The following is a 26091-nucleotide window of genomic DNA, read 5'->3' as shown; positions in this document are numbered from 1 at the left end:
GTGTCATGCTGGCACATTGGATTTAAGTCATTGCCTTCACAATAGGCAGCTGAGCACGGTGCAGTGGAGGGCTGAGCTTCTGAAAGCGGCTGCATTAAAACAGCGATTCACTCCAGCAGGCTTAGAACAAACACAGTAGCACTGAACACTAAAAAAGATAATGATTAAGGCCTTTGTTAGAGTGGGTTTTTTAAAATATATTGTAAAAGAAATGGCTGTTTAATATAGTGCTGGTGCATAGCTGATTGAACAGGTTAAAAACTGTTTGTTTATTGTTATGGAAACGACGCCGTGGCTATTTCTTTTAAACCATCAAAATGAGAGAATTACTGCCTCACTTTGTCCCTGTTCCAATAGTCATTCACACAGGGCTGCCCAGATAGGGGGCAAGAGCGTCAATTTGCCCCAGGCCCCGGGCCCCACAGGGGCCCCCACGAAAGTTTTTCGGGGCCCCTGGAACGGGGTCCTTCACTCGCTCTGGGGGGCCCGGAAAACTCTTGCGGGGCCGGGCCCAGGAGCTTCTTCCGCTCCCGGTCTTCGCCGGCGGGGGTGGTCCTTCCGGAGTGGAAGGACCCTCCACTGGCGAATTACTGCCGAAGCGAGACCCGCCGCCGAAGTGCAGCCCGGTCTTCGGCGGTAATTCGGCATCGGGGGGCCCTTCAGTTCTGGGACCCGCCGCCGAAGTGCCCCGAAGACCCGCGGTGGGGGCCCCCCCCGCCACCGCCGAATTACCGCCAAAGACCGGGCTGCACTTCGGCGGCAGGTCCCGCTTCGGCGGTAATTCGGCGGCGGGGGTGTCCCCGCCGCGGGTCTTCGGGGCACTTCGGCGGCGGGTCCCGGAACGAAAGGGCCCCCCGCCGCCGAAGACCCCAGGCCCCCAGAATCCTCTGGGCGGCCCTGCATTCACACACAGCTTGCAACAGAGCCTGTTTTGGGGGAGGTCACAAGGCTCCCTGCCCCTTGCAAAGTGCATTTTCTCACCTGCATTCAGTACCTTCTCTTCATTGTTCCCTTGAATGAGCCGAGTAATGTAACTGCTCATGCAAGTGATGCTATTTCTTCCCAGACAGGAGCCAGTGATAAACATATTCTATTTATATAGCTTTTTTCAGCTGCCGATCTCAGAGGCCTTTACAAACACTGATCAAGGTAAATATTATCAGGGCTGCCCAGAGGATTCAGGGGCCTGGGGCAAAGCAATTTCGGGGGCCCCTTCCATAAAAAAAAGTTTCAATATTATAGAATACTATATTCTTGTGGGGGCCCCTGCGGGGCCCGGAGCCTGGGGCAAATTGCCCCACTTGCCCCCCTCCTCCCCCGGACGGCCCTGAATATTATTATCAAGTTTAAGTGATTAAGGTAAATATTATTACCAAGTTTAAGGGTTAACTCACAGTGAGGTTAATAATTTGCCTCCAAGGTCATATGGGGCCAAATTTTCAACCAGATTTAGGTTCCTAAAGATGCAGATAGGCAACTGCTATCTCCAAAAGCACCTGGGGCCTAACTCCCATTTAAGTCAATAGGAGTTAGACGACTAAGCTCTTTTAAAAACCCATAGAAGCAGGATCCATGAAGGGACTTACGACGTTGCAATGCTCAGTGTCATGGCACCTAACTTTTAGGCATCTAGAAAATCACAGGAACAACACTGCCATTCACACAGCCTGAGTTAGGTGCCTATACAATGAATGAGGAGACATAGGCGCCTTAGACTGCAATCCACAAAGTCAGTAGGCTAGGTGGGGATCCGCCTAAAGTAGCTAAAGGGAGATGCTGACCAGAGCGGTGATTGCTAAGCCCTGCCTCTAAGCATGCCTACTGGATCACATCCCTGCATGTGATTTAGGTGGCCAAGTGGCTATCTCTTTGAGTCTGTTAATCGCTCTGGAGCTTAGGTGGGAGATAGGTGTCTGGACACCTACCACGAGGCATGTGCGCAGGCTCAGGTGGGAGGTAGTTGCCCAGATGCCTAGAGTGAGATTGCCGTGCATATGCCCAGAGGCAAAAACATAGGCACCAAATGAGTTTAGGTGCCTACAGGGTTAGGCGGCAGCTGAGTGTGAGTTTTGTGGATTGCAGTGGTACCTAAAAAACAGGACTTGGGTGCCTAAAAACAAGAGTTAGTTGCCTACCTCCCTTTGTGGATCCCACCCTAGGTACCTATCTTCCTTTAGGTGCATGCATATCTTTGAAAATTTGACTCCTGGTGACTAACAAGGAATAAAATCCAAGACTTCTAACTCCCACTACTTGTGGTTCATCTGAGAGGAGAACAAGAGTTGAGCCAGCTATGCAGATAGGTCAGTTTTAACAATGGAGAGAGGTAAACAGCAGGGTTCCCCAAGGATCTGTATTGGGGCCTGTGCCGTCAACGTATTCATTAATTATCTGGAAAAGGGAGCGAATGGTGAAGTAGCAAAGTTTGCAGATGGTACAAAATTATTCAAGATAGTTAAGTCCAAACTGTCTGCTAAGACTTGCAGCAGGACCTAAAAAAATTGGGTGACTGGGCAACAAAAGGGCAGATGAAATTCAGCAGTGGTAAGTACAAACTGATGGCCATTGGAAAAAATAATCCCATCTACACATATATAATGATGGGTTCTAAATTAGCAGTTACCACTCAAGAGTGAGATCTTGGAATCACTGTAGATAGTTCTCTGAAAACTTCCGCTCAGTGCACAGCAGCAGTTGAAAAGACTCAGCTCCACACCAGAGCCTGCATCCCCAGTCGGAGCCCTCACACCCCCAACACCCAGCCCTCCCTGCCCCAGCCCGGAGCCCCCTCCCGCACCCTGAACTCCTCATTTCTGGCCCCACCTCAGAGCCCCACCCCACCCCTCCCAGCCAGAGCTCTCACCCTCTCCCACACCCCAACCCCAATTTTGTGAGCATTCTTGGCCCTCCATACAATTTCCATCCCAGATGTGGCCCTTGGGCCAAAAAGTTTGCCCACCCCTGTTTTATAACCATCCCATTCCCTCCCCTCCCCCTCTCCCAGAGTATGTGTATAGCCTCTGAATGAAATGTTTCATTGCTCTGAATAGTATGTTAGGCTATGCTGGAGAAGCAGATTTCTGGGTCAGTACTAATGAGTCAGATAATTAATTTCTCAGGGATATCTTGCTTGGATTTTTGTTTTCAAACTAATTCGGTCTTCCCTTGACAGTCTTCATTGCAATTGCTGTTGCCTGACCAAGTGGTGGTCAGAGTTGATTCAATCTACTAAAGTATGCAGCAAACCTCTCACAACAAGGTGCCTGGGAAGCACTGTAGATTTCCACCCCACTTTGAAACTATTTGAGCTCTAGTTATATTCTTCTAGGAGCAAATGCTGTCTAAAACAAGAATCAAATAAGATCAGTGGGCTGGCTAGCAAGGCAAATAAATGCACTAGGATTATTCTCTTGGCTAATAAAATAAAGTCTGGAGTATTCAATCCTTCTGCAATCAGGACACCCCTTTCTGACAATACATCACTTCTAGCACTCTTTATTGCTCCGAAAAGTACCTGCACACATGTAGTGTCCATGTATCTGACCCTGATAGTATTAGATCTTCCACCTTTAAACTGTAATCTGTATTATTTTTATTTATTTATTTATATGTTTGCATCGAGCAGCAGATGAAGATGAGGATAAAGATGATGACTTCCGAGCTCCACTCTACAAGAATGTGGAGATTAAAGGAATCCAAGTACGGATGAAATGGTGTGCCACCTGCCATTTCTATCGCCCGCCCCGCTGCTCCCATTGCAGCGTCTGTGACAACTGCGTTGAGGTAAGTCTCCTTGATTAGCTGATCTTTTGGCTTGGATTTGGGTGGTGGACCTGTGAACAGCTAGATGACCCAGATGAGTGAATGCTCCCTGTCTTTCACTCTTTAAAAAAAATGAGCAGTAAAGGGCCAAATTCTCAGCTGGTGTAAATTGCTATAGCTCCACTGATGCTGACAGATTGCCTAAGAATCCTACCCTGAATCTGATTGAAGTCACAAGTGAAACAGAGTTTGGTGTCATCCTTGTCACTAATGACTCTTTCTCCACCCAAACACAGTGCATGATTTGGTATTCCTAGCCGTCTCTACTCAGGAGTAGCCTAGGGCTTATGAAACTGGAAGCATTACAAGGGAAGGTTATGGTGCCTTGGCAGAATGTAGGAGGAGACTGGGGGAAAGTCTGCTTGCAACATTCCTGATCCCTCTGCTTTGTCTCCTATTAAATATGTAAATATGAATTGCAGTAGGAGTGTGCTTTTTTAAATTGTAAATCATAACACTCAGTAGCATGTGAATTTTAGAAAGACTCAGGAATTCTTATTCTATTCTAACATTAAAATACTACATACCCATTTATAAACTGCAGTTAGAATCCTATGGCCACGACCGCATGCATGCTTCTAATTCCTCTAAATTATGAGGCTTGGACACACGTTGATAAATATGAGGTCATAGTGAAGCACATAGTATATTTAAACAATAACCCCAAAGTAATGGAGTATGTTACTGGGCCATAAACGTCTCCCAAACTAATAAATACAGTGGTGTTTTATTGCCACGGGAGCTACAAATTCTACCTCTTAAGGATCAGTGCTATTGTAAAGTGTATTTTTTAATTCGACTGATTTAAATCTTTAATGCACTTTAAAATTTATTCAATTGTATGATTAAAATAATGGGAATCCCTAATTGGCAATAGGCTAAAACTCTCCAAGTGAATTGCAAAGTCAGCCAGAATACAATGTATGCCATATTGGGCCAAAGCCTCTTTGCCTTAATCATATGAATAGTCACAGTGGAGCTAGTCATGTGTGAGAGGCAATCTGGGGTTAGTTTATGTCATTTGCTTTATCCTTAAGAGCAGATTCCTAAATTATAGCCAGCTGAAAGCTATGCTCAGCCTAATACCCATTAATAGACAGGAAAACATTCCAGTGCCCTGTCATGGGGAGAGTCAGCAAGATGCGAGAGCTGAGGGGATATGGGGAGAAATAAATTGCTGGAAGAAGCAGGTCTTCCAGAAAGGACAGGGGCAGCCATGACAGCCATTTTGTTGGGCTGATGTAGGCTGTTGGATGGAGCTGGCTTTTTCACTAGAAAACTGGACCACATATTCAGAGTTTTGAGTTAAAACATTAACATTGTCATTGATTCTAAATGTTGTTTAGGTGAAGCTAAATTTTTAATTGAAATTTGAAATCCTTCCCCCCACCCCTCAGTGTCTGTGTGAAAACCCCATTTTCAATAAAGGAAGTGTTGCCAACACAAGATTGCCTGAAACTAGTGGGTGTAAATGCTTGCAATTCCATGCAGCCCTAATGTCGCCAGTGGCATTGAGGCCACAATATTCCAGGGAAGTCAGAGAGGAAAGTGGGAGGGAATCCCAGAGTAACTTCTCGTTAAAAATAAAATGGCTTGAAACTCAGAGCAAGTCAAAATGCAAGACTCCACTGCAGTGGGTTCCAGTTCTGAGGAGTTTTACTTATGCCTAGACCAACTGAGCATTACTTGCTGTTCTGATTGGCTAACAGGAAATCTCTTGCTATATAATTAAAATGTGATTGCTTACTGAGGTATACAAGCAAAGGCATTAATGGCTCATTAATCAATAAATTGCAGTCTCAAGTTAAGTTGCTTATTGATTCTTGTGACACTTATTCCCTAGGATACCTGTACATTCTAGTAGTGCCTGGACACAGTTATAGTAAAAAAAAGTCTATTGGCATTTCTGTTAGGATACTCCTTTAGGAAGAGATTGTAATTTGTATCTTTTATTTCACCTTTGGGTTGCAACTCACAATAAAAGCTCTTAGCCTAGAGACAGACTTTTTGAGCACATCTGATTTCAAACAATCAGATTGATTCTGATTTGGAGATGTGCAAAGCGATATACAGCTTCCAAGCTTTCAGAGACAGGTGCTCTTTTCTATCACATCACTTAAAAAACAAAACCAAGTGAAATATAACACTTGGTTTGACCAGTTGGACCTGAAAATGAATTTGTGATAGAATAATATTTCAGGACAAATTTTCATGGAAGTGCCCAAAGCTGAGGTTTCAATATATCTTTATTTCCAAATATTTTGAGCTGTACATGTCTCTCGCACAACATATTTATAGCTAATTTACAAGTTACTTTAAAAAACTTTTACATATATAAAGTGGGTGTGTGTGTGAAGATCTACAGTTGGCAGGGATGTTACAGGTTCAAGACACTGCAATTTATGATACTCTTACTCTGATAACTATAGAATGCTACAGGAGCCAGAGAAGAAGAGAAACTGTCTTTGCCCCACAATGTGGTGTACACCTCTGTTTCCTTTTTAAACCTATTGGTGTATCTTCATCCACAGTCAGAAGAATCCCTCAGTCCCAGGAGAATCTTACAAAGAGCATGTAGCATGTTGTTTTCGCCTGGGCAGCCAGGCAATGTCAGGATAGAGCCAATCTACAAAGCTCCAAACCTAATCTGATTTTACCTGAAGTTCAGGGGGGTTTTGGATGGACGTAGCACAATGGTTCACATTTATTTCTAAGGCAATGTTTTTCTTTCACTGCTTGGATATTATTCCGTGTCTCTCCATCTCTTTACAAGGACTTTGACCATCACTGCCCATGGGTCAACAATTGCATAGGACGGAGGAACTACCGATATTTTTTCCTCTTCTTGCTGTCCTTAAGCACACACATGGTCGGAGTGTTCAGCTTTGGGCTGATCTATATTTTAAACCATATGGAAAAGCTGGGGGCAGCTCACACCACCATTACGTATCCTTCCTTTTAATCTTTAAGAAGTTGGGGTGCCGTAAGGAAACTGTTTGTATAAGATTTGCCTTTCAGGAAATGATGGGATTGGCTCCCTTTCTCTGATACCCATGTTCTTTTATAGTAAAACCCAACCCAATTTCTCCCCAGCATTTCCCTGACTTACGGAAGCCTTGATTGCCTCAAAAGTTGCTGCTTAGCGTCTGTATATCTCTGTCATTCAGCGCCATAACAGAAAGCAACATCTTGCTTCATTAAAACCCTCCCTTTAATTTCAGTTGGATATGTTTCTCCTACTTATATTGTCCAAGACTGTTGGGTAATATTACTGTGTTTAAAACAATTGCTTTGCCCCAGAGGTGGTTGCATTTGAGTGGTAGCTATGTATCCCTCTACATGTTTTGTAAAGTGCTTCGGTATCCTTCAGGATTAAAGATTTCTATATGGTTGTCTTGGCTTATAGAAAACATTTCCTCTTTTTTAATTTATCTGAATGAGATAAAGAGATGGAAGAAGCAGAGTTAGAAGGAGAGGGGATACCAGGTGAGGATCCACTAGCCTGTGTGGTGAGGACTTACCATAAAGCACTGTATCAATAACAACATTATAATTAATTAAGGGGCTTGAAGAAGAACAAAAGGAATCTTCACAATTCTATATGAACTGGGGACCATAGTTGGAGTCTGATCCTCAGAAGTGCTGATCCCCAGTAACTCTCATTGACTTGAAGTGTATAGAGCCTTTACTGAATAGTTACAACTAAAATCAGTGAATCAGCATTCTGTTTATTTGAGCATAAGCTTTCGTGGGCTACAGCCCACTTCATCAGATGCATCTTATGCTTATGCTCAAATAAATAAAGCTTATGCTCAAGTAAATTTGTTAGTCTCTAAGGTGGCACAAGTACTCCTGTTCTTTTTGCGGATACAGACTAACACGGCTGCTACTCTGAAACATTCTGTTTGTTTTTCAGCTTCTTTTAATACTTCAAGGACCCATTTAAGGGGGTGAAATAATCAAAACTGGTCTTCCCACTGCATTTAGTCAGTGGGAGCTATGGATCTTCAGAACCACTCAAGATCAAGGTCTCCTTGCTGATACTCCAAAGGTGTTTTTTCTACAGCATTCAGTGGATCTTCTGCCATAGTAGCTTCAAGGGGGGGGCTGATTGACCTGGCTGCTGTGGAAGATTTGCATGACATGCTGCAACCTGGCATTCTAGCTCTGCAGGGATCCAGACATTCTTGTCAAATGACTATTTATACCTATCTCATAGAACTGGAAGGGACCTTGAAAGGTCATCGAGTCTAGCCCCCTGCCTTCGCTAACAGGACTAAGTACTGATTTTTGCTGCAGATCCCTAAGTGGCCCCCTCAAGGATTGAGCTCACAACCCTGGGTTCAGCAGGCCAATGCATTTACACCTTTTGATTCAGTAGCTTGCACTAGGCATTGTACCAAGGTTCCCACAAGAATATACTGTAGTGTTTGAGTCAGTTCACAGCATCCTGTGCAATATAGGGAGTTTTAGTCTCATGCTAGAAAATAGTTTTATGATACTAAAAATGCCAACCAATAGTTTCTCAACATGCTAGGAGGCTGGGATGTAAAATTTAGCATTGCCAAAAAAAAAAAAAAGAGAGACCATTAAATTCTTATTTAGCTTCTGTCTCTCAAAATGCTTGGTGAAGGGACTGCTTTTTCAGTGAAGAGGAAGCTGAACATCTGCATTTACCTGAATGTACATCACATGGGCCAGATTAGTACCTAGCGTAAACACAAGTAACTCAATTGAAGTGCTTGTAGTTACACCATATTCCACCACATATAAATTTGGCGTAAGCCACTGGGCAATGATAATCATTGCAGGTCTCCATGCACATTTTTGTTGAGGATCCTGCATCTTCATAGATCATGGGTTTTCACAGTGCTCTATGTGCTATAAATTCCAGTGTGCATTTTAAAATGAGAGGACAGCTTGGAGAAATACAGGAGAGAGATCACTACTCTGCTACCTTGACATTCTAGGACCTGGTCAGTCCCAGATGATTGTATTCCTCTGTCTTGCAAAGGAATGGACCAGCTGACTAGCTCCTTGAAGCTACTAGAGCAGGGGTAGGCAACTTATGGCACGCGTGCCAAAGTCGGCACGTGAGCTGATTTTCAGTGGCACTCACACTATCTGGGTCCTGGCCACTGCATTTTAATTTAATTTTAAATGAAGCTTCTTAAACATTTAAAAAACCTTATTACTTTACATACAACAATAGTTTAGTTATATATTATAGACTTATAGAAAGAGACCTTCTAAAAATGTTAAAATGTATTACTGGCACATGAAACGTTAAGTTAGAGTGAATGAATGAAGACTCAGCACAGCACTTCTGAAAGGTTGCTGACCCCCGTACTAGAGACTGTAGAAAGAATGAAGTAAAGTAAAGTAGTAAGGGAGGCATGGGGGCCTTATGGCTTCCAAATACTCAATATTGTGTTGGACACTGAGGAGCAAATAGCTTTAGGATTCATGTTAAACAAGAAACTAACAGCACTGATAGGCTGAAGTAATTTCTAGTGCTTAATTCCAAGACATACTTCAATGTGTAATTTTAAAAAACCGTAAAGAAAGGTGGGGATTGCTTACTAGATTTCTAGTTTAGGGAATTCTCTCTCCTCTTCCATTCCCCTGACCCCCAATCTCCCTTTTCCCTGTCATTGAACAGTTTCCTTAACTCTGGGATGTAGCATGGCTGTCATGTGTGTGACTGGATTGTTCTTTATCCCAGTCATTGGTCTCACAGGTTTCCATATTGTTCTAGTGGCACGAGGGCGTACAACCAATGAGCAGGTAAGAAAACAATTCTACCTCCATGTTCCTATTAGAGGTGTGAGAGTTGAGAAGGATCCCTTTCCTAGGAGAGGATAAAGAGAAGATATAGTATCTAAAGATGGGCAAATCAGGTTGGGTAAAGCAGCAGCTGACCAAACCTTAACACTAACACTCAAACTGATGCTTTACCAAGGGTCTAAAAAAGATTGGGTAACTTTTCTTCTCAAATTTCTGTTTGACTAAATTTTGGGCAAGCTCCCGGGCACAGCGGAACGGCACAGGCCTATGTACCACTCAAGTCCTCTGTAAGTCCTCAAAGCAGGGTTTAAGTGGTGCATGGAATATTGCCAACCTCAAAAGTTCCAAACTCATGAGTCAGACTCAAAAGAATTGTCACATTTAAAAAAAAAAAAAGATTAAATCGCACTCTGTTCTGTCTCCTGATTTTGTTGATTCTGTCAGCTGCCCCTGCCTGCCCACAATGTGTGTAACAATGAGCAGCTTTGAGCTAGCTCATTGCCACATACACACAGATTCGAGCTCATTTTGCTGCTCCAAAACCCGTGCTGGCCAACATCTTGTGACAAAATACCCAGTGAAACTTGAATTGCCACAAAATTATTCAAATGTGTAGAATGTGCTGCCTGATGATGCAGGAAATCTATCAGCATCTTCCCAAAATGCCAATTAATTAATATGGTGTCTCCCCAGCCACACATTGGCACACCTAACAGTTAGCTTTGTGCCCTGCTAACATTTGCTCCAACCCTCGGGCCCACATCATTTATGTGCCTGCACATCTGCCCTTTGTTCCCCAACACATCTCTTCTCCTCCTGCAGCTCTGGAAATTCTTCAACCATACCCTCCCAGGGTGGAGACAAGGGGGCAGCTCCAGTAGGGTCCTCTATTTTATATGGATTCTAATACTGCCTTCCTCACTCCCACTGTCTTCCAAGAATGTATTAAGTGATGTGACTAACGTCTGTCACACGTGGTTCATCCTCTCTCTCAGCCTCTCCACACATGGAGAATTGCATGTGCAGTGATTTTGTTTTGGTAGAGGTTTGTTGGGGGTGGGGGGTGGAAATTCTCTTTAAACATACGTGCTGCTCTGTGTGTGTCAGAGAAGGCAGATCGATAGAGTGCATCTTTCACTTGGAGCAGAAGGTTTATAATGGTCCTTAGCTCCTGAGCAAATTTATGCCACAGTCTCAGATCAGCCCTGGAGAAAGCTTTGTCTCCTGCACAGATGAGGCTTACCTATGAGGTGGAAAGTGCCATTGTGCCCAAGGAGCGTAGTGGTTGACCACAATTCTCATCCCATAACTTTAGACAATTGTTTTAGCTATCCTGGGCCCTGGCCATTGAGCACCTGGAAGGTAAGGACAAAGATCTTGAACTTGATCCTATTCTATGGGAAGCCAATGCAGAGAGCAGAGGACAGGTTTGATGTGCTCACTGTAGCCCGTGTTGCTGAGAAGATGTGCTGCACCATTCTATACTAGTTGGCGTTTCCTAAGGGCTGATGACTTAATGATCAGGTACATTGCATCGCTGTTGTCCAGACAAAGTGCTGAAGTGACAAAGGTATAAATAACTGAGACCAAGTCACTGGCTAAGAGACTCCATCACATCCTGTGGACAGTCAGGCATGTTAGGAAACATTACTTGCAAAGCTGCTATATGATAGCTTAGCATCAGCGAGGAATCTAAACCAGTTGTGGGTCTTGTTTTCAACCAAAGGAAACTTCATAGTGTTGGTAAACTCTTTAAACTGCTTTCCTTTGCCCACCAGCATCACCTCTGTCTTGGGGTTAAGCTCCAACCAGCTGTTCTTCATCCATGAGCTGAACTTCTCCAAGCTCTGGGCCCTCTTGGTGGCAGTGGTATAGTCACCTGTGGTGAAGAACAGGTAGAGCTGTGTGTCAGCTTCATGCTGCTGGGAACTGAATCCATGTTGTCAGACCAGCTCACCCAGTAGCTGCTTGTAGACGTTGACTAGGACTAGAGAGATAATTGATCCTTATGAGATTCCACATCTGACAGGTCTAGTGGCTGAGGTGCAATAACCCATCACCACTCTTCTAGGTGACACTGCTTGGTTTTTTTCTGCTTCCTCCTCCCTTCTTGTGAAAATGGTATGGCTGTTTTTTTCACACACCCTCACACCCCTTACCTGAAAACTCATGTCACTTCCGAGGGGAGGGGGAAAATGCTTTGCTTAATGCATGTTGGGATTGGCTGTCCTTCCCTAGGGGGCTGGGAAATGGCAGCCACTCAGAGGGGGCTTTCTCCATGGCAGCCTGAAAATTGCATGAGGCCCAGAGCTTTGTGCCTCACTGCAAGCCTGTCTGCATCGGGGCTCAAATCATGTTACAAGACTTGGTGGCATTGTGCATAGGCCTCATGCTAGCCCTCTGCACCTGGGTGAAATAGTCCTTCTGGATTTCATCCGGGCCAGAAAGAAGAAATACTAGAAAACTCTAGTCTTCTTGTATTTCACATAGTTTGAAACTGAAAAGTGTCAGACTCACAGCAGTTCTTTGGTATGCTTACCTGAACTGCCAAATCTCTTGAGGTTCACCTATCTGTAATGGCGTTCCTATCTCTCTGTGCCATTTGCCCAAGACTAAATGTAGCTTTCATTGAATATCTCAACTCCTCTATCATGTGGGCTATCCAGCCCTGATTGGAAGATGGGGTCCATGATCCATCAGGTCTTTTCCAGAGGAAGTTCATTCTAGTAATTAAAGCACAGGCCTGGGAGCGAGGTAATGTGGATTCTATTCCTAGCTTTGGCACTGACTCACTGTGTTAAAGCATTCACTTTTCTCCTGCAGCCGCAGTACTGAATCGCTTTCCTCACCAACTGAAATAATGAGCAAGCAAAATGTGCTCAACTGCATTTGTCCCCCTTTTCTCCTGTTTTTTTTTATAGCCAAATAGTGCAGATTTCTGGTGTTTTGCGAGAAATTCTTGGTTACTGTGTCCATGCCAGATTTCACTGTCTCTGATTATTCTTACTAAAGAGGGTATGATTTTGGGGGTGTATAATAGTTGAGTTTACATTTTTCATGAGCTTTTGGAATGACTCAGGAACTCATTTATGGGACGAAAATAACACAAGATGTCATCTTATCACTGTATTTTTAGTTCCTGAATAGAATGAAAAATACCCTTCAGTTCCACAGCACCCTCCACCTGAGGATCTCAAAGTGCTTTATACATAATTCATGTAATTGACAGTGTAGTCTGTGAGCTAAGGAAATATTATCCTTGTATTACAAATGGGCACAGATACATGAGGTGACTTTCTCAAGGTCTGGCATCAGGTCAGTGGCTGAGCCAGGAATACAAGCCAGAGCTGCTGATTCCCAGTACTGTACTTTAGCCATCACGCCATTCTTCCAATCTCTGGAAGAAAAGGTCTTCTATATTGGCCTTGTAAATAGGTTCCTGTTACACTAAAAAGGCCAGCAACAAAATATGAACATCAAGACAGTGTTTGCCATTTAATCTTTACACTTGTTGCAGTGTAACTAATTAGCAGGGAGGGATAGCTCAGTGGTTTGAGCATTGACTTGCTGAACCCAGCATTGCAAGTTCAATCCTTGAGGGTGCCGTTTGGGGATTTAGTGGGGGATTGGTCCTGCTCTAAGCAGAGGGTTGGACTAGATGAGGTCCCTTCTAACCCTCATATTCTGTGATTCTATTCTAAATTTACTGCAGTTATATGGTGCTCCCTATACTATACCATGACTAAAAAGTGTTACTTGCAAATGGCAATTCTAATTATTTTAAAGGCAACCACTGTATTGAAGGATCTGGCTTTACTGAGATTTACCCAAGTATGACAATTTTTACCTTCCCACGCTGTGCAACGATGGTATGATTGCATACCCTCTATAAGTAGAGCCCTGCAAATACAGATATCTGCAGATCATTTTTGCGGATCGAATGAGGATATCAATTTTGTATCAGCTCGGGGCTCTTATCTATAAGGCTAGAATGACCCTTATCATGAAACTCTGTCCCAGGCACACAAAGTTTTAAATGAATCCCACCAGTCTAGAGGGGTTTAACCATTAGGAAAATAGCTAATTACCAGGCAGATGTTATAATTCCATAACTGCCCATTATGGGCTTCCTGGCACCTTCCAGATAAGCATTAGGATTGGCCACTGCTGGAAATGGAATGCTGATCTAGATGAACCATTGGTCTCATCTAATATTAGGAACGTAGGAAGGGACATGTCTGTGGGATTTAGGAGCTACTAGAGTATGTCTTGCTAGGGCGGAGGAAAGGGAAGCAGGCCAGATCAGGCAGCCAAGCTGAGGGCAGACTGAGGACTCTGGAACAGGAAGAAGACGGTGGGATGGAGCTGGTGCCTGTGTATTGCAGACAGGAAGCCTCGAGTTCTTTGGATTTGGGGGTGGGGGCCTTTAGCCTACATGCAGATGGTAGCATAAAGGGGAGGTGTGGGCTTAGGAAGTTGTGTTAAGGTTTCTTATGTTATCAGGGCTGGCAGAGCGAGGGAGCAGCACTTACAAGAAAGAATAGCCTCCAGTTGGGGAAAGTGAAGCGTGATGGATATGCAGAACAGCGAGGACTGGAATACTCACTCTTGGGGTTCTAAGTGTTAATGCCTCTTCCACATTTAGAGCATTGATCACTGCAATGAATATTTTTCCAGGTGACGGGTAAGTTCCGTGGGGGGGTGAATCCTTTCACTCGAGGATGCTGCGGTAACGTGGAACATGTGCTCTGCAGCCCTCTGGCTCCCAGGTAAGGAAGAATGTTATTCTTAAACTTGAGTCACAAGGTAAACAAAACTTAACGTTCTGAGCCACCGCAGAGTCTGGTCCCATTCATCCCCGCTAGTACTATCTGCTGAGGAGAGGTACGGTATGTCAAGACATTGGCAGAGCTGAGGGGAAGCTTGTACAGTGCCTGCACTTTGCACGGCTCTTAGTCTTGCCATTCTCATTTAATATAATTCACAATCTTCACTCCCAACCCAAGTATTTATGGTTAGCAGGCCATATCATATCGACAGCTTTTTCTAATTACTGAGCCATTTTATAATAAGACTAGATTTTTCACAAAAAAATAATAATTGGGATTGATAGCCTATTCCTGCTCCCTGCTTTTCTCTAACATGGCTTCATTAAGTTGCTTATGCAGTGAAATTCAATAACTGGACAGATCCATGTCAGCTGTAATCTTCCTAATGCAACATATTTTCCTGTCTGGTACACTGCCCTCCAAAGTATACATAAAGATTCTAGTCACTGCTGGAAAGAAATGAAGTATCTAAAACGAACCTTTTGCCCCTTAGGTTTATAATTAATTCATGGCAGCTGTAGCTTTCAATCTCACAGACACCTTTCATCATCATAAAACAGATATGATTTCCTACCTGGTGCTACGGTTTGCAATTTTGGATTTTATTTATGGTTCCTTACTTTTCAGCAGATATTTGTCCCTGTGCCCTTTGAAACAATGGTCATGAACATTAATGTTGCTATAGAACAGAAAAGATTGAACATAGATGTCCAAGGTGCTGAGCTGTCCAGCAGAAACTCACATCCTTTTAATTGTAGTGGGAGTGGGCTGAATGTACTTTTCAAGGTGCTGAGCTGTCCCAACCTACACACACTATTATCTCTAGTAAGTGATTTTTCTTGATTAGATAGCAAGCAAAGCTTAGCAGGCTATTCCTAGTGTTAAAGTGGTAGCACTGGAAGTGGAATCTAAATTTCTTGAACTGACCAAATCATGAGCACTTGAATTAGGTCAATGACTTTAGAAGAGCAGGATGTTAAAACCGATTAGGCACCTAAACTGGACAGTCATTTTTCCTTTGCAGTCTCTTTGGTAGGATAGAGTGTCGAGTAGTATCTTTACTTTTAAAATGCCATTTCTGTACTTAGAATTTTAGGAAATATCGTCCTAGTGTTTTATCAAGGCCCATTCAAACTGTCACATATCTTCTCCCTCATGAGCTTGTCGAAATCACCAAGCAAACCATCACTGCTGAGGTGTCCTGTCCACTGTCCAAATTAGAAGAAGCTAGTGCAGATATTTTGATCTCATGTCACTGGGTATCATATGGAGTGCGGTCTCCTCTAAGTTTATCAATTTGTTTTACCTCCATTTATTGGTCCCCAAGCAGTGAAAAACTTTTCAACCAACTCCCAGGAATGCTCCTTTCACAATAAAATTTGGGGGTTTGAGGGAGAAGAGTGATGTGAAGAGATCCACCAGCTCAAAATCATTCCTGTGTTCCAATTTTATCATCCCTAGAAAGGGTCTAACTTTCCCACATCTCCTAATATAACTAAACTCTTCTAGGTGCTGATAAACCAAGTCCTCTTCCAAAACACAATTGGCATGGCACATTTCTACTCACGTCTCCTACAGATCTGGCAAAATCCAGGGGAAATGCTTTTACTGGTTGTGTGGCTGTGTGCTACCCTCTTGCCCCCCCTCACCTGAACAGCATTGGAGACCAGTGTATCAAAATTGCAGGGTTTTTTATTGGTGGTATCTCCTATTCAGCTCCTGATTCACTTCAGTCTTTGTACCTGCTGGGCAAGCATCCACTGAGATAAATGTCCTTTACTCATATAGATTTTGCCATAGCTCTTAAATCATACACTGCAAACATAGGGTTTTTCTTGTCTGCATGCCTAGGGTTTTTTAACAATTATTATTGAATAATCAATCAGGTACATTGTTGAGCCAAAGAAAAAGCAGGCTGTGAGTGTGAAGCCTCCTTTCTTCAGACCAGATCTATCCGAGCGACAGATCACAGTGAAGATAAGTGACAATGGGATCCAAGCCAATCTTAACCGAAGCAAGGTAAAGCAGCCTTCAATACCCTCTGTCTACGAGTACAACTTGAAAACTAGGCTGAAAATAACTTTCGTTATTGGGATACTCTTAGAGATAATACACCTCTGGAGGAACATGAAGGAAGTCAAGTACTCTTCCCTGCATTTTGAAAGTAAATTAGGAATAATAGTGCCAAGAGCTATTGACCCTTTGAAGGTTCTCCTATTGCACTCTAATGGGAGAGCAAGAGAAGGGTGAGCATTGGTTCTTTATGGCAGTTAGTTAAGAGTTGGCACAGGACTTTTCACTTCCTGGCCCTTGTTCTGGTTTTTGTTTGTTTGTTTTTTAATTAATCCACCATATTGTGCTGATCGCAGGAGTTCTGGCACCATTAGGCGACCTGGCTTACTTGAGGCAAGCAATGGGCCCCAAGCCTTCAGCAAGCACTGTGGTCCAATGCATAGAGCATAGGACTAGCACCCAGGAGAATTGGGGTCTGTTCCTACCTCTGGCAGTGCAACCTTTGCAGATCATTCTACATCTTGGTATCTCACTTTCTATTTGTATATAAAGGGAATCATGATGCTTTTACCTTAGTAAAGTGCTGCAAGATTTATGGTGCTAAGCTTTATAGACAAGAGAAAATATCTCTCAAGCTTTTATGTAGTGAACTCCTGGAATGGCCTTCTTGGTAATAAAGGAACACTAGTTGCTGAGGACTTCTCTGCATGGGGAAATGCCGACAGTGGTATGCTGTGTGTTGACGAACATGAGGTTAAACATGATCTGTCACTCTGTGTAGATAAGGACTGTTCGATTTAAAATCAGGTCAATTGATTGCGGTTAAACTAGGTTTTAGACATAACAGGCCTATGTACATAGAGTGCTAGATTGTTTTTATCCCCATGTTCGTTAACACGCAGTATACCACTCTGGCATTTCCCAGTGTAGAAAAGTCTTTAGAATCTATAATACTTTAGCACATGTTGTTATCTAAACCACTTGAGGGAAATGATTGATTCCATGGTTATTTTCAGTCTAAAGTTAGCCTGGAAGGTCTGGAGGATAAAACCATGGACATCCAGCCACCTCTGCCTCCCAAAGGAGATCCAAGCAAGTACTCTGAACTGAAGGGGCAGCTGGGAACCAGTGAAGGTATGGTAGCCTGATCAATACTTTATTTTTGATGCTATGAAAATATGTTGGTGTTCGTGCATTGTTCTTCCAGAACCTTCATGGAATGTGGATTTCTTTGTGCTTTTGGGGAAGCTCTTAATTCTTAATTTGAGAGAGAATTTGATATAAGTATAGAATTCACTGCAGACAGTAAGAGGCAAACACTGCACTTATTTTCAGAATATATCACTTTGATACTGGGTAGGCAAGTGTGTGTGTTTGCATTTCAGCTGGGATGAGATCCAGCAAAGGACCTGGTAGAGGTCATTTGGAATTCCAGAAAGAGGGTTGTTTGGCTTTACAGTAGAGATAAACCCCTCGACTTGGATCTGGACCTGACCTCTCCCAGAACCCAAAGTGTTCTAGTCCAAGTCTATGGTTAGGCCAAAGGAGGCAGATCAGAAATTCAGATCCTGATCCTAACTTTTTAGATCCAGACACTCCTGAATGTGGGGGTATTTAGTTTGGATCCAACTGTATTTTGCAGTTGGGGGAAGATGTAAGTTGGCAACTCTGGCTTTAGCTACCAAGGACCTATTATGTCTTATGTTTTCCTTGTTTTATTTAGATTGTAAGCTCTATGGGCCACAGAGTGTGTCACGTATACACATCCAATCCTGCAACGAGTTACAGCCATGCGTGTAGCTACTTCCATGTGGAGTTCCATTGACTTCAGTGGGACTCTGCGCATGAGTACAGACACACAGAGTTTTCACCCTTTGCAGGACTGGAGCTCAGTTTGTAAATTGCCATGTATATTTATGGGGTTTATATACAATTCTGTAATCTTATTTATTAACATGCCATTTTAGACATACTGTTCATGCCCACGGTCTGTTGACATTTGTTTTTCCAGAGAGTGGTCTTTCACCTAAATTGATCAGTCCCCCAACTCCTGCCATGTATAAGTATCGACCAGCTTTCAGCAACAATCCCAAAATCCACTACCACGCTGCGGCTGAGCAGGTGAGCATGTCATAATGGTCGAGAAGAACCTGTTCCAAACAAGCAGTAGGCTACTTCAACCTGATGGTGAACTCACCTCCAGGCGGTTGTGAATGTTCCAGTACAGAAGTCAATATTTGTACAGGTTGGTGTTTCACACTTGGAATGTACAGTACTTTCTGTGTGAAACCACCTTTTTTTTTTCAGTACTATTGCAATTGTCATGATGCCCTACAGAAAAATGTGCCCATTGGCTTTATCAAATTTTGAACCTGATCCTGAGAACTCTCAACTCCCATCAGCTTCCATGGACATGAAAGCCAGTTCCCATTCATGTCAATAGTGGTTTGTGTCTGCTTGTGTCCTTTAGGCCAACAGATGACGTGCTCTGGTGATGCCTGAGCATGTAAGCTCACAAAGCAAAAAAGAGCTTTAAAAGAATTCCTTGTGGGCATATATTGTTGTTAAAATTAATATAAGATTATGTACATTTGAACGGCCTTAACACACTTTTAGCGCTTGGGTTACAGTTTTTAAAAAATGACCCTTCATATTATCTGTTAACAGAAAGAAAATTAAGGTCATAACAGTTAAAGGGACACTCTGTCCTTGAAAATAGGCTCAGAAGCTACCGGTTTGTTCTATCATGTATGTTGGCAAAATCCATGCAAATGTTTATATATGGATGGATATTTCCCCTTAAACAAATACCCCAATGCTATTTCTTTAAAATTAATTTCAGTAGTAACTCCATCTTCCACTCTACAGTAACATCCAGGGTATACCTGCAATCAAGGAAATGAATGTAGTAGAAGTATGAAACAGAAGTCAGATTCAAGCTTCCAAGGGGTTGTTCTAAATGGCAGTGATGGGGATAGGGACAAAGGGGGGCTTTGGCAATGTCCTTTTAACTTTGAAAATGAAGCCCGTGTCTGCTCACTGTAGATATCACTGATTCTTTACCAGCTTTAAAAACTTAAGGTTTTAGTCTTACTGCATGATCTACTTATAAATCATGCTTTCCAGATCTGTCCCCAGAATGAGGCAGAAATTGCCTTGTGAAGGGGAACATTTCAGAATGTGAGTACTGCACCAAGCTGGCTGTATCAAAATCTTATTATCTCATCTTCACTTTATTACTCGACAAATGGCTTGCCAGCGAGTTCCAAATATATTTACAGGCATCAGCTAGTGCTTAACCTGAAATGTTGATGTGTGCAAGCAGGGTACTACAGTACAGACAGTATTCCAGGTCCAGATGCAGTGCCTGACATAACCTCCAATGGATAAACTTTTTTCTCCATTTGGGATGTACTGCAATATAGATTCTAATCAGACCAGGGGAGCGGGGGGTTCTGGTAATTGGGTATAGCATCTTTTAACTCCTAGGTTTCTGGTTCCAATTTAGCCTAAGATGACAAAGTCACCTTAGGCTGACTGACCTGTGTCAAATGAGGTTAACGTTCTTTGTAATAGACAAGTGGCCACATCACAGAAATTGGTACCAACTGGCAACTTTGCTGGATTTTTAGAGGACTGAATAGATGTGGTGACCAAGCCACACCTAGTGGGTTGGGCGTAACTGTCCTCTCGCTTCAGGCTTGAAGTACAGTAGCGGACTAGTGTGAAGACTGTGCTGCTACTTCTGAGCTGTTCCTGGTCTTCAGCCTGTCAATCTAGCACCATTCATGAGCAATAAAAACAAATGGGGGGAGGGAGAGCGGAACACCCAGTGGGGGGAAATAGGCCAACCACTTGCATCATTTCTTCCCCGTTAAGCAGAGTCCATCATTCCCTTTTCCAGAGAAGAATCCAGTCTATTTCCATGGTGGAGGAAGGTAGAGAACTATCATGCACATTCTCTATCTTCCAGCTCAAAGACACAACCTTGAAGTAAAAATGAGTATAAAAGCACCCTTTTGTCAGTTATGCTTTTTTTGTATTATTTCCTTTTCTTTTTAAAAAAAAACGGAAAGGAGAAAATACGAGCAGTATTGATTGCCTTTCTGATTAAATAAGCATTCACTAATCATTCTTTTTTTTTTGCAGAGTTCCAATAACCAATTCATTGTCAGTTGTGGTGAAACCTATCATAAGGGACCAGCCAAAATCAGTTGCTTAGCAGAGAATGGCCTTTAAGTAAAGTTTGAACAAAATTAGAGGCAATCTTACATATACTTTAAAGTGGATGCTTACAACAGAGGGGTTTTCTTCATGGTTTTGATGTATATAAATAAAACATGGGGTTTACGTTTCCTTGTCTGATATAGGACTCTCTCCCACACAGCACATGAAATGGGAAAAACTCCCTGACATCTGCATCAAAGCCAAAATTTTGGAAATTGACCTTTGACTGAGGGTGGCTCAGTTTGTGGCCTCTCAACTTCAATGAGCTTTGGCCTATATTTCAGAATCATTCAGCACTTGTCCCATCATTCGATGTCAGTAGGAATCTGGGATGCTCAGCACCATTAAAGTTAGCCCAAAGTGTGTGTGGCTGGGCTGTCCAAAATGGAGGCTCCAGAAACTGGAAGCTACTCTTGGAAAATTTTATTTCTAATCTGTAGGGACAAAGTTTTCCAAGGTCAATGTTGTCCAGTCAAAATCTGACCTACTTTGACAGGGGTTTGGTCTGAAAGGGGTGGTCACCTCTCTTTGCAAAGGGCTTTGTTGCAACTGTCAGTGCTCGCTCCTCGGCATATTTATTACGATCAGTAATACTTACCATGTAACAAATATGAGTTAACCCTTCTCACCTCTGAGGTAAATTATTATCACTGTGTTGCAGGTGAGGAATCTGATGCACAGTTAAGTGACACTTCTAAACACATAGAATGAATCTGTATCAGATCTGGGCTGAGAATTTGAGACAACCTGATTCCCAGCTCTGTTCTCACTATGCACTTCTCACTCACCAGGAGAAGCAAATCAGTGCTGTGTTCTGTCACAGGGTGCCTTCCCTCTCTCATATTCATCTCTGTTTTAGATCACCATGCAGGAGGGACACAAGCAAGGAGTTTTGATTGAAGAGAATAACCAGAGTCTTGATTATCAATCGGAGCCCAACCTGGACATCCCGAACTACAGGAAGAGCTCGCTTCACAAGACTTATCAGTCCTCCCCACTCCAGATAGACTCCTTCGCTGTCAATTCGCGATCCCTGAGCTTGAAGTCTGCCAGCAGGAGAGGGACAGACAAAGTGCCACTGCATCCAATAAAATCAGAAGGGGCTGCTTCCACCCCCTACAAAAGCATCTTTTCCCCCAACTCCCTGTCAAACAGAAATGGAAGTCTGTCTTATGACAGTTTGCTAAACTCCATGTCCCCCTCCGGGAGGAAATGCATAGCCCATTCTGCTGTTGGCTCCGTGGGGTACCATTCGCCATATTTGTCAGCCAAAATGTGCCACCTACGGGGGAGCGAGCTGCAGCGCCAGGCTCCACAGAGTTTCAGCCCGGTGCTGGGGGGCCCAGCGCCGCACCAGCGGGACCCCTCTCCCGTCCGTTACGACAACCTTTCAAAAACCATCATGGCATCCATCCAGGAGAGGAAAGAAATGGAAGAGAGGGAGAAGCTCCTCCTCTCACACCCAGATTCGGTGTTTGCAGACTCGGGTGTGTATGACACTCCTAGCTCTTACAGCCTTCAACAAGTCAGCGCGCTGTCTGAAGACCCTCGCAGCATGGTGATGAGATATGGCTCCAGAGACAATTTGATGACTGCGACCAGTTTTAGCACAAGGAACCCTATACTGCAGTCCTCAGTGTCTTCCCTCTCAAGTGCAATGGCCAGGGCACCAAGGACTTCCACAACTTCCCTTCAAGCTGATCTAGCCAATAACAATGTCCAGTCCCATCAGGCACTACAAGGCAGGATGAGCAATGGCTCCTACAAGTCACCAGGCCATCAGGTCCCATCATCCCCTACAGGGATGCCTAGGTCACCCTCTTATGGAGGTCCGAAGGCTGTCTCATTTGTTAACACTGTGGAAATAACGGAGGTGCAATCTGTGGGAGCACAAAGGTATGGATTGCTTAAATAGCTTGTAAGTAACACGGTCGTGCTTGCAGGCGAGTACAATAGCAGTTATTAATTGTCAGGACTCAGCTTACTTGTTTGCTTAAAAAATAGCAGGCATTGAGATGTGCATGGGTAGCTCTTTAGTTCTGGGTCTCATAACAACCTTACCATCACTGAACATTTGTTCATTTGTTATTACTCAGGCTGTAGGTTGTAATAAGGAGTTTCAGTAGACTGAAGTGCTTCGTTAAAGGCCTTCTTCTTTTTCTTGATAACATGTTCCAGTAATGGTGGAGTATTGACTCTAACATTTTATACAAATGATTGAGCTTGAATAACACTTTTTGGTGAAAGAAGAGTTTAAATTTTATAATGTGGAATGTCTTGATGATTAAATGAAGTTGTAAAGTTTTTACAGAGTTAGGCATAAACAAGTGTTTAATTGAACGAATTAGATAATTAATTGAATGAATTAGATAATTATTTTAAAGTTATGGGGCTGATTCTGCCACTCGTACCCACGCCGAGTATTGCCTTCTACTTTAGGACTGCTGGCAGCATAAAGTGTTACTCACTGTGAGTAAGGATTGTAAAATCTGGCTCTTAATGATTATTCTGGGGGCCCAATAATGTGGAATTGGCGATTAAAGAGCACTGTAGATTCAATTAGAATCTGCCCACACCTTGTTGTATCTTGCTGGCATAAGGAAGGAAAAATTCTGTGTGAAAACTTATTTATTTTATTATTTATATATGTTACGGTTATACTTTTAGCTATATCCCATAAATTATTTGGATTGTCCATAAATAAAGTGTTTCCTCCCCAAAGCCATTCCTCTTTTAATTCAAAAAATATTTTCCTCTTGATTTACTGAACTGTTAATTCTCAGTTCATTCCTCTTGTCCACAAATGGATTGTTCATGATTAAGGCTGCGAGTCTGTCACAGAGGTCACGGAAGTCACACATTCCGTGACTTTCTGGGACCTCTGTGACTTTTGCAGCATCTGGCACCAAGGCCACCTGAGCAGCTCGGGCATCCCCTGGGCCAGCCACACCAGCTGCTGCTGGAACAGTGTCGGGTCATGGTGCCTCCCCTCCCCAACAGCTGCAGTGGGGGGTCCTAGGTTGCGTGCCGTCATCCATCCCACCGCAGCAGCAGCAAGGGTCCAGGGTCGCATGCTGCTGTCCCCCCTCCTTCCCCCACAGCACCAGCGGGGGTCCTGGGCCGTGTGCTGCTGCTCCCCCAGAACCCCTATGATGCCCCCAGGCCGCCTCCCTCTCGAGCACCCAAGCCTCCCCCACCCAAATCACCTGCAGAGCCCCCAGCTGCCCCCATCGCAGAGCACCCAAGATTTAGTCAGGGGTATATAGTACAAGTCATGGACAGGTCACTGGCCCGTGAATTTTTGTTTACTGCCCGTAACCTGTCCGTGACTTTTACTAAAAATACCTGTGACTAAAACGTAGCCTTATTCATGAAGATGGGTGCAGTTATTGATTGGGACAGTGAGGTCCAAGCAATGATACTAAACTCCTATAGCAGTGTGACTCTTCATTCAAGTCAGATAATTTGCCCAAACTGTTTTGTAAAATCTGGTTTGCATGTGTAGCAATTTAAAATTAGATTGTTTTATATTGCTTGTATGAGATATTGGATACAGATGATGGTCTTGTTACTCTTCTGACCTATAGTGGAGATACTGGTCTATTTCTATGTAAAAGTATGTTTTCATTCGAAAACGGACTAGGTGAAATTGGCCTTCCTTCACTTTCTTAGTAGAGATGATTTAATAAATAATGGAATAAATTAATCTAGATTGTTCTGAATTGGGGCATATCACTGAACAGACTATTGATTGAATTTCCTCACGTATTTATTTGAACATATTTGAGCTCTTTGGAGAAGTCTTTTAAAAATATGGCTTGACTATAAACAGTTGATAACGTCTTTTTATTGTTGTGATTAGTCAGATAACTCCATAATATTGTTTCTGTTTCCTGATTGGTTGACTATGCGAGCACTTGCAGGTGAGAATTTATAATTTGGCTTCCTTGAATACTTGCAGTTATCACTTTGAAATCTGCTTTCTGCAGACATCCTTGCCAGTAAATCTATTGTACAAATGCTCCCCCAAAAGGAAAGAATAAGAGGTAGGGAGCATGGCAAAGAGTGAGTTTCTTTAAAAATACCAAGTAAATGCTGTTTTAATAAATAAATCAATCCCATCTTTTTTGCCCATCACAGCTATCACCTCATGATGAGTTTCAGCAGAAAGACCCAGAAATGAACAGCCCTGTAGCCTGAATTAATTTCATCATGGAGGTGGTCCCTGTAAAACAGAATTGACACTAGCTGGCAGGCGGCATCTGGGAAGCACCACTTCCCATGCTATAATGGTTCTACAGAAGAATGGAGGGTTTCAGACTGGGGCTTGATATGAATAAGAGCATGGATAACTGGTATCTGAGCAGTTTCCTGAAATGCTAGCATCAGTCACATGTGGTTCTCTCTCTTCCTTGGGGAAAATATGCGCCTTGAGTTTGAAGGTCTGAAAAGACCTCACAATATGCAGCCCATACTGTAATCACTTCAGCTGAGTCTCAAGTTGCAGTGGGGGAGGTTTAGGTTGGATATTGGTCTCAAGTTGCAGTGGGGGAGGTTTAGGTTGGATATTAGGAAAAACTTTTTCACTCAGAGAGTGGTGAAGCACTGGAATGGGTTACCTAGGGAGGTGGTGGAATCTCCTTCCTTAGAGGTTTTTAAGGTCAGGCTTGACAAAGCCCTGGCTGGGATGATTTAGTTGGGAATTGGTCCTGCTTTGAGCAGGGGGTTGGACTAGATACCTCCTGAGGTCCCTTCCAACCCTGACATTCTATGATTCTATGAGTGCATGATGGAAGGATCTAATTCTGTGCATCAGGGAAGTACATCTTTTTTCCGTATCTGATGCTTTGTGCCCTCTGTCATGCCCTCTGGTTAGTTTCCAGATTACACAATCCAGCACTAATTTAAAGAAAGCCATTGAAACAGTGCAGAAACATTACTGCCCTTGCCCTAAAATCCCGTGTTTCTCCAAAGCCTATTAGTGAATTGTAGTTGTTAAAATGATTTTCTCAGTGGCAGAATAGTGAACATTCAGCAAGAAGACACTTCTGTCCTTTTCTCTTCTTTTTATATATATTAAACTAATGGTTTTATTTTAGTAACAGGAACTGTCTGTTTTCCCTTCCAACTCTGCCCTCAGTTTGAGCCCCAAAGATGCCAGTTGCTGCTATGGTAATTAGTATACGGGGTGGGGAGGGAAGATGCTGATACAACAGCTGTTTGCATCACATTGGTCTCTGTCTCTTGTTGATCACACAGCTGTCACCTTAGGGGCAAGTGGTATAGTTTCTGTAAATTCACTCCAGGTCAGATCTCTGCAGTTTTCAGAAATGCTAAATGCAGTACAAGTGGCCTGACTAATTTTTTTTTCCAAATAGGTTGAGCACCCATAACTTCCATTTGAGGTTAAAGG

The 26091-nt window shown here is 43.2% G+C and overlaps 1 protein-coding gene across 7 annotated transcripts in view; it reads left to right on the top strand.

Annotated features, from left to right (window-relative positions):
- The window catches only part of ZDHHC8 (zinc finger DHHC-type palmitoyltransferase 8), a 221144-nt gene that overhangs the window by 139504 nt on the left and 55549 nt on the right, over positions 1-26091 (top strand). For all 7 annotated transcript variants that reach the window (XM_039505784.1, XM_039505780.1, XM_039505779.1 and 4 more), the window contains 8 exons: positions 3626-3783; positions 6596-6768; positions 9507-9609; positions 14287-14378; positions 16325-16457; positions 17468-17585; positions 18463-18572; positions 21538-22574. In XM_039505784.1, coding sequence (XP_039361718.1) covers positions 3626-3783; positions 6596-6768; positions 9507-9609; positions 14287-14378; positions 16325-16457; positions 17468-17585; positions 18463-18572; positions 21538-22574 — 1924 coding nt within the window. The remainder of the gene's footprint in view (positions 1-3625; positions 3784-6595; positions 6769-9506; positions 9610-14286; positions 14379-16324; positions 16458-17467; positions 17586-18462; positions 18573-21537; positions 22575-26091) is intronic.

The sequence above is a fragment of the Mauremys reevesii genome, linkage group 18 (assembly GCF_016161935.1).
Source record: "Mauremys reevesii isolate NIE-2019 linkage group 18, ASM1616193v1, whole genome shotgun sequence".
Lineage (NCBI taxonomy): Eukaryota > Metazoa > Chordata > Testudines > Geoemydidae > Mauremys > Mauremys reevesii.
The sequence above is the reverse complement of the archived record's forward strand: the minus strand, read 5'-3'. Positions and strand labels throughout refer to the sequence as shown.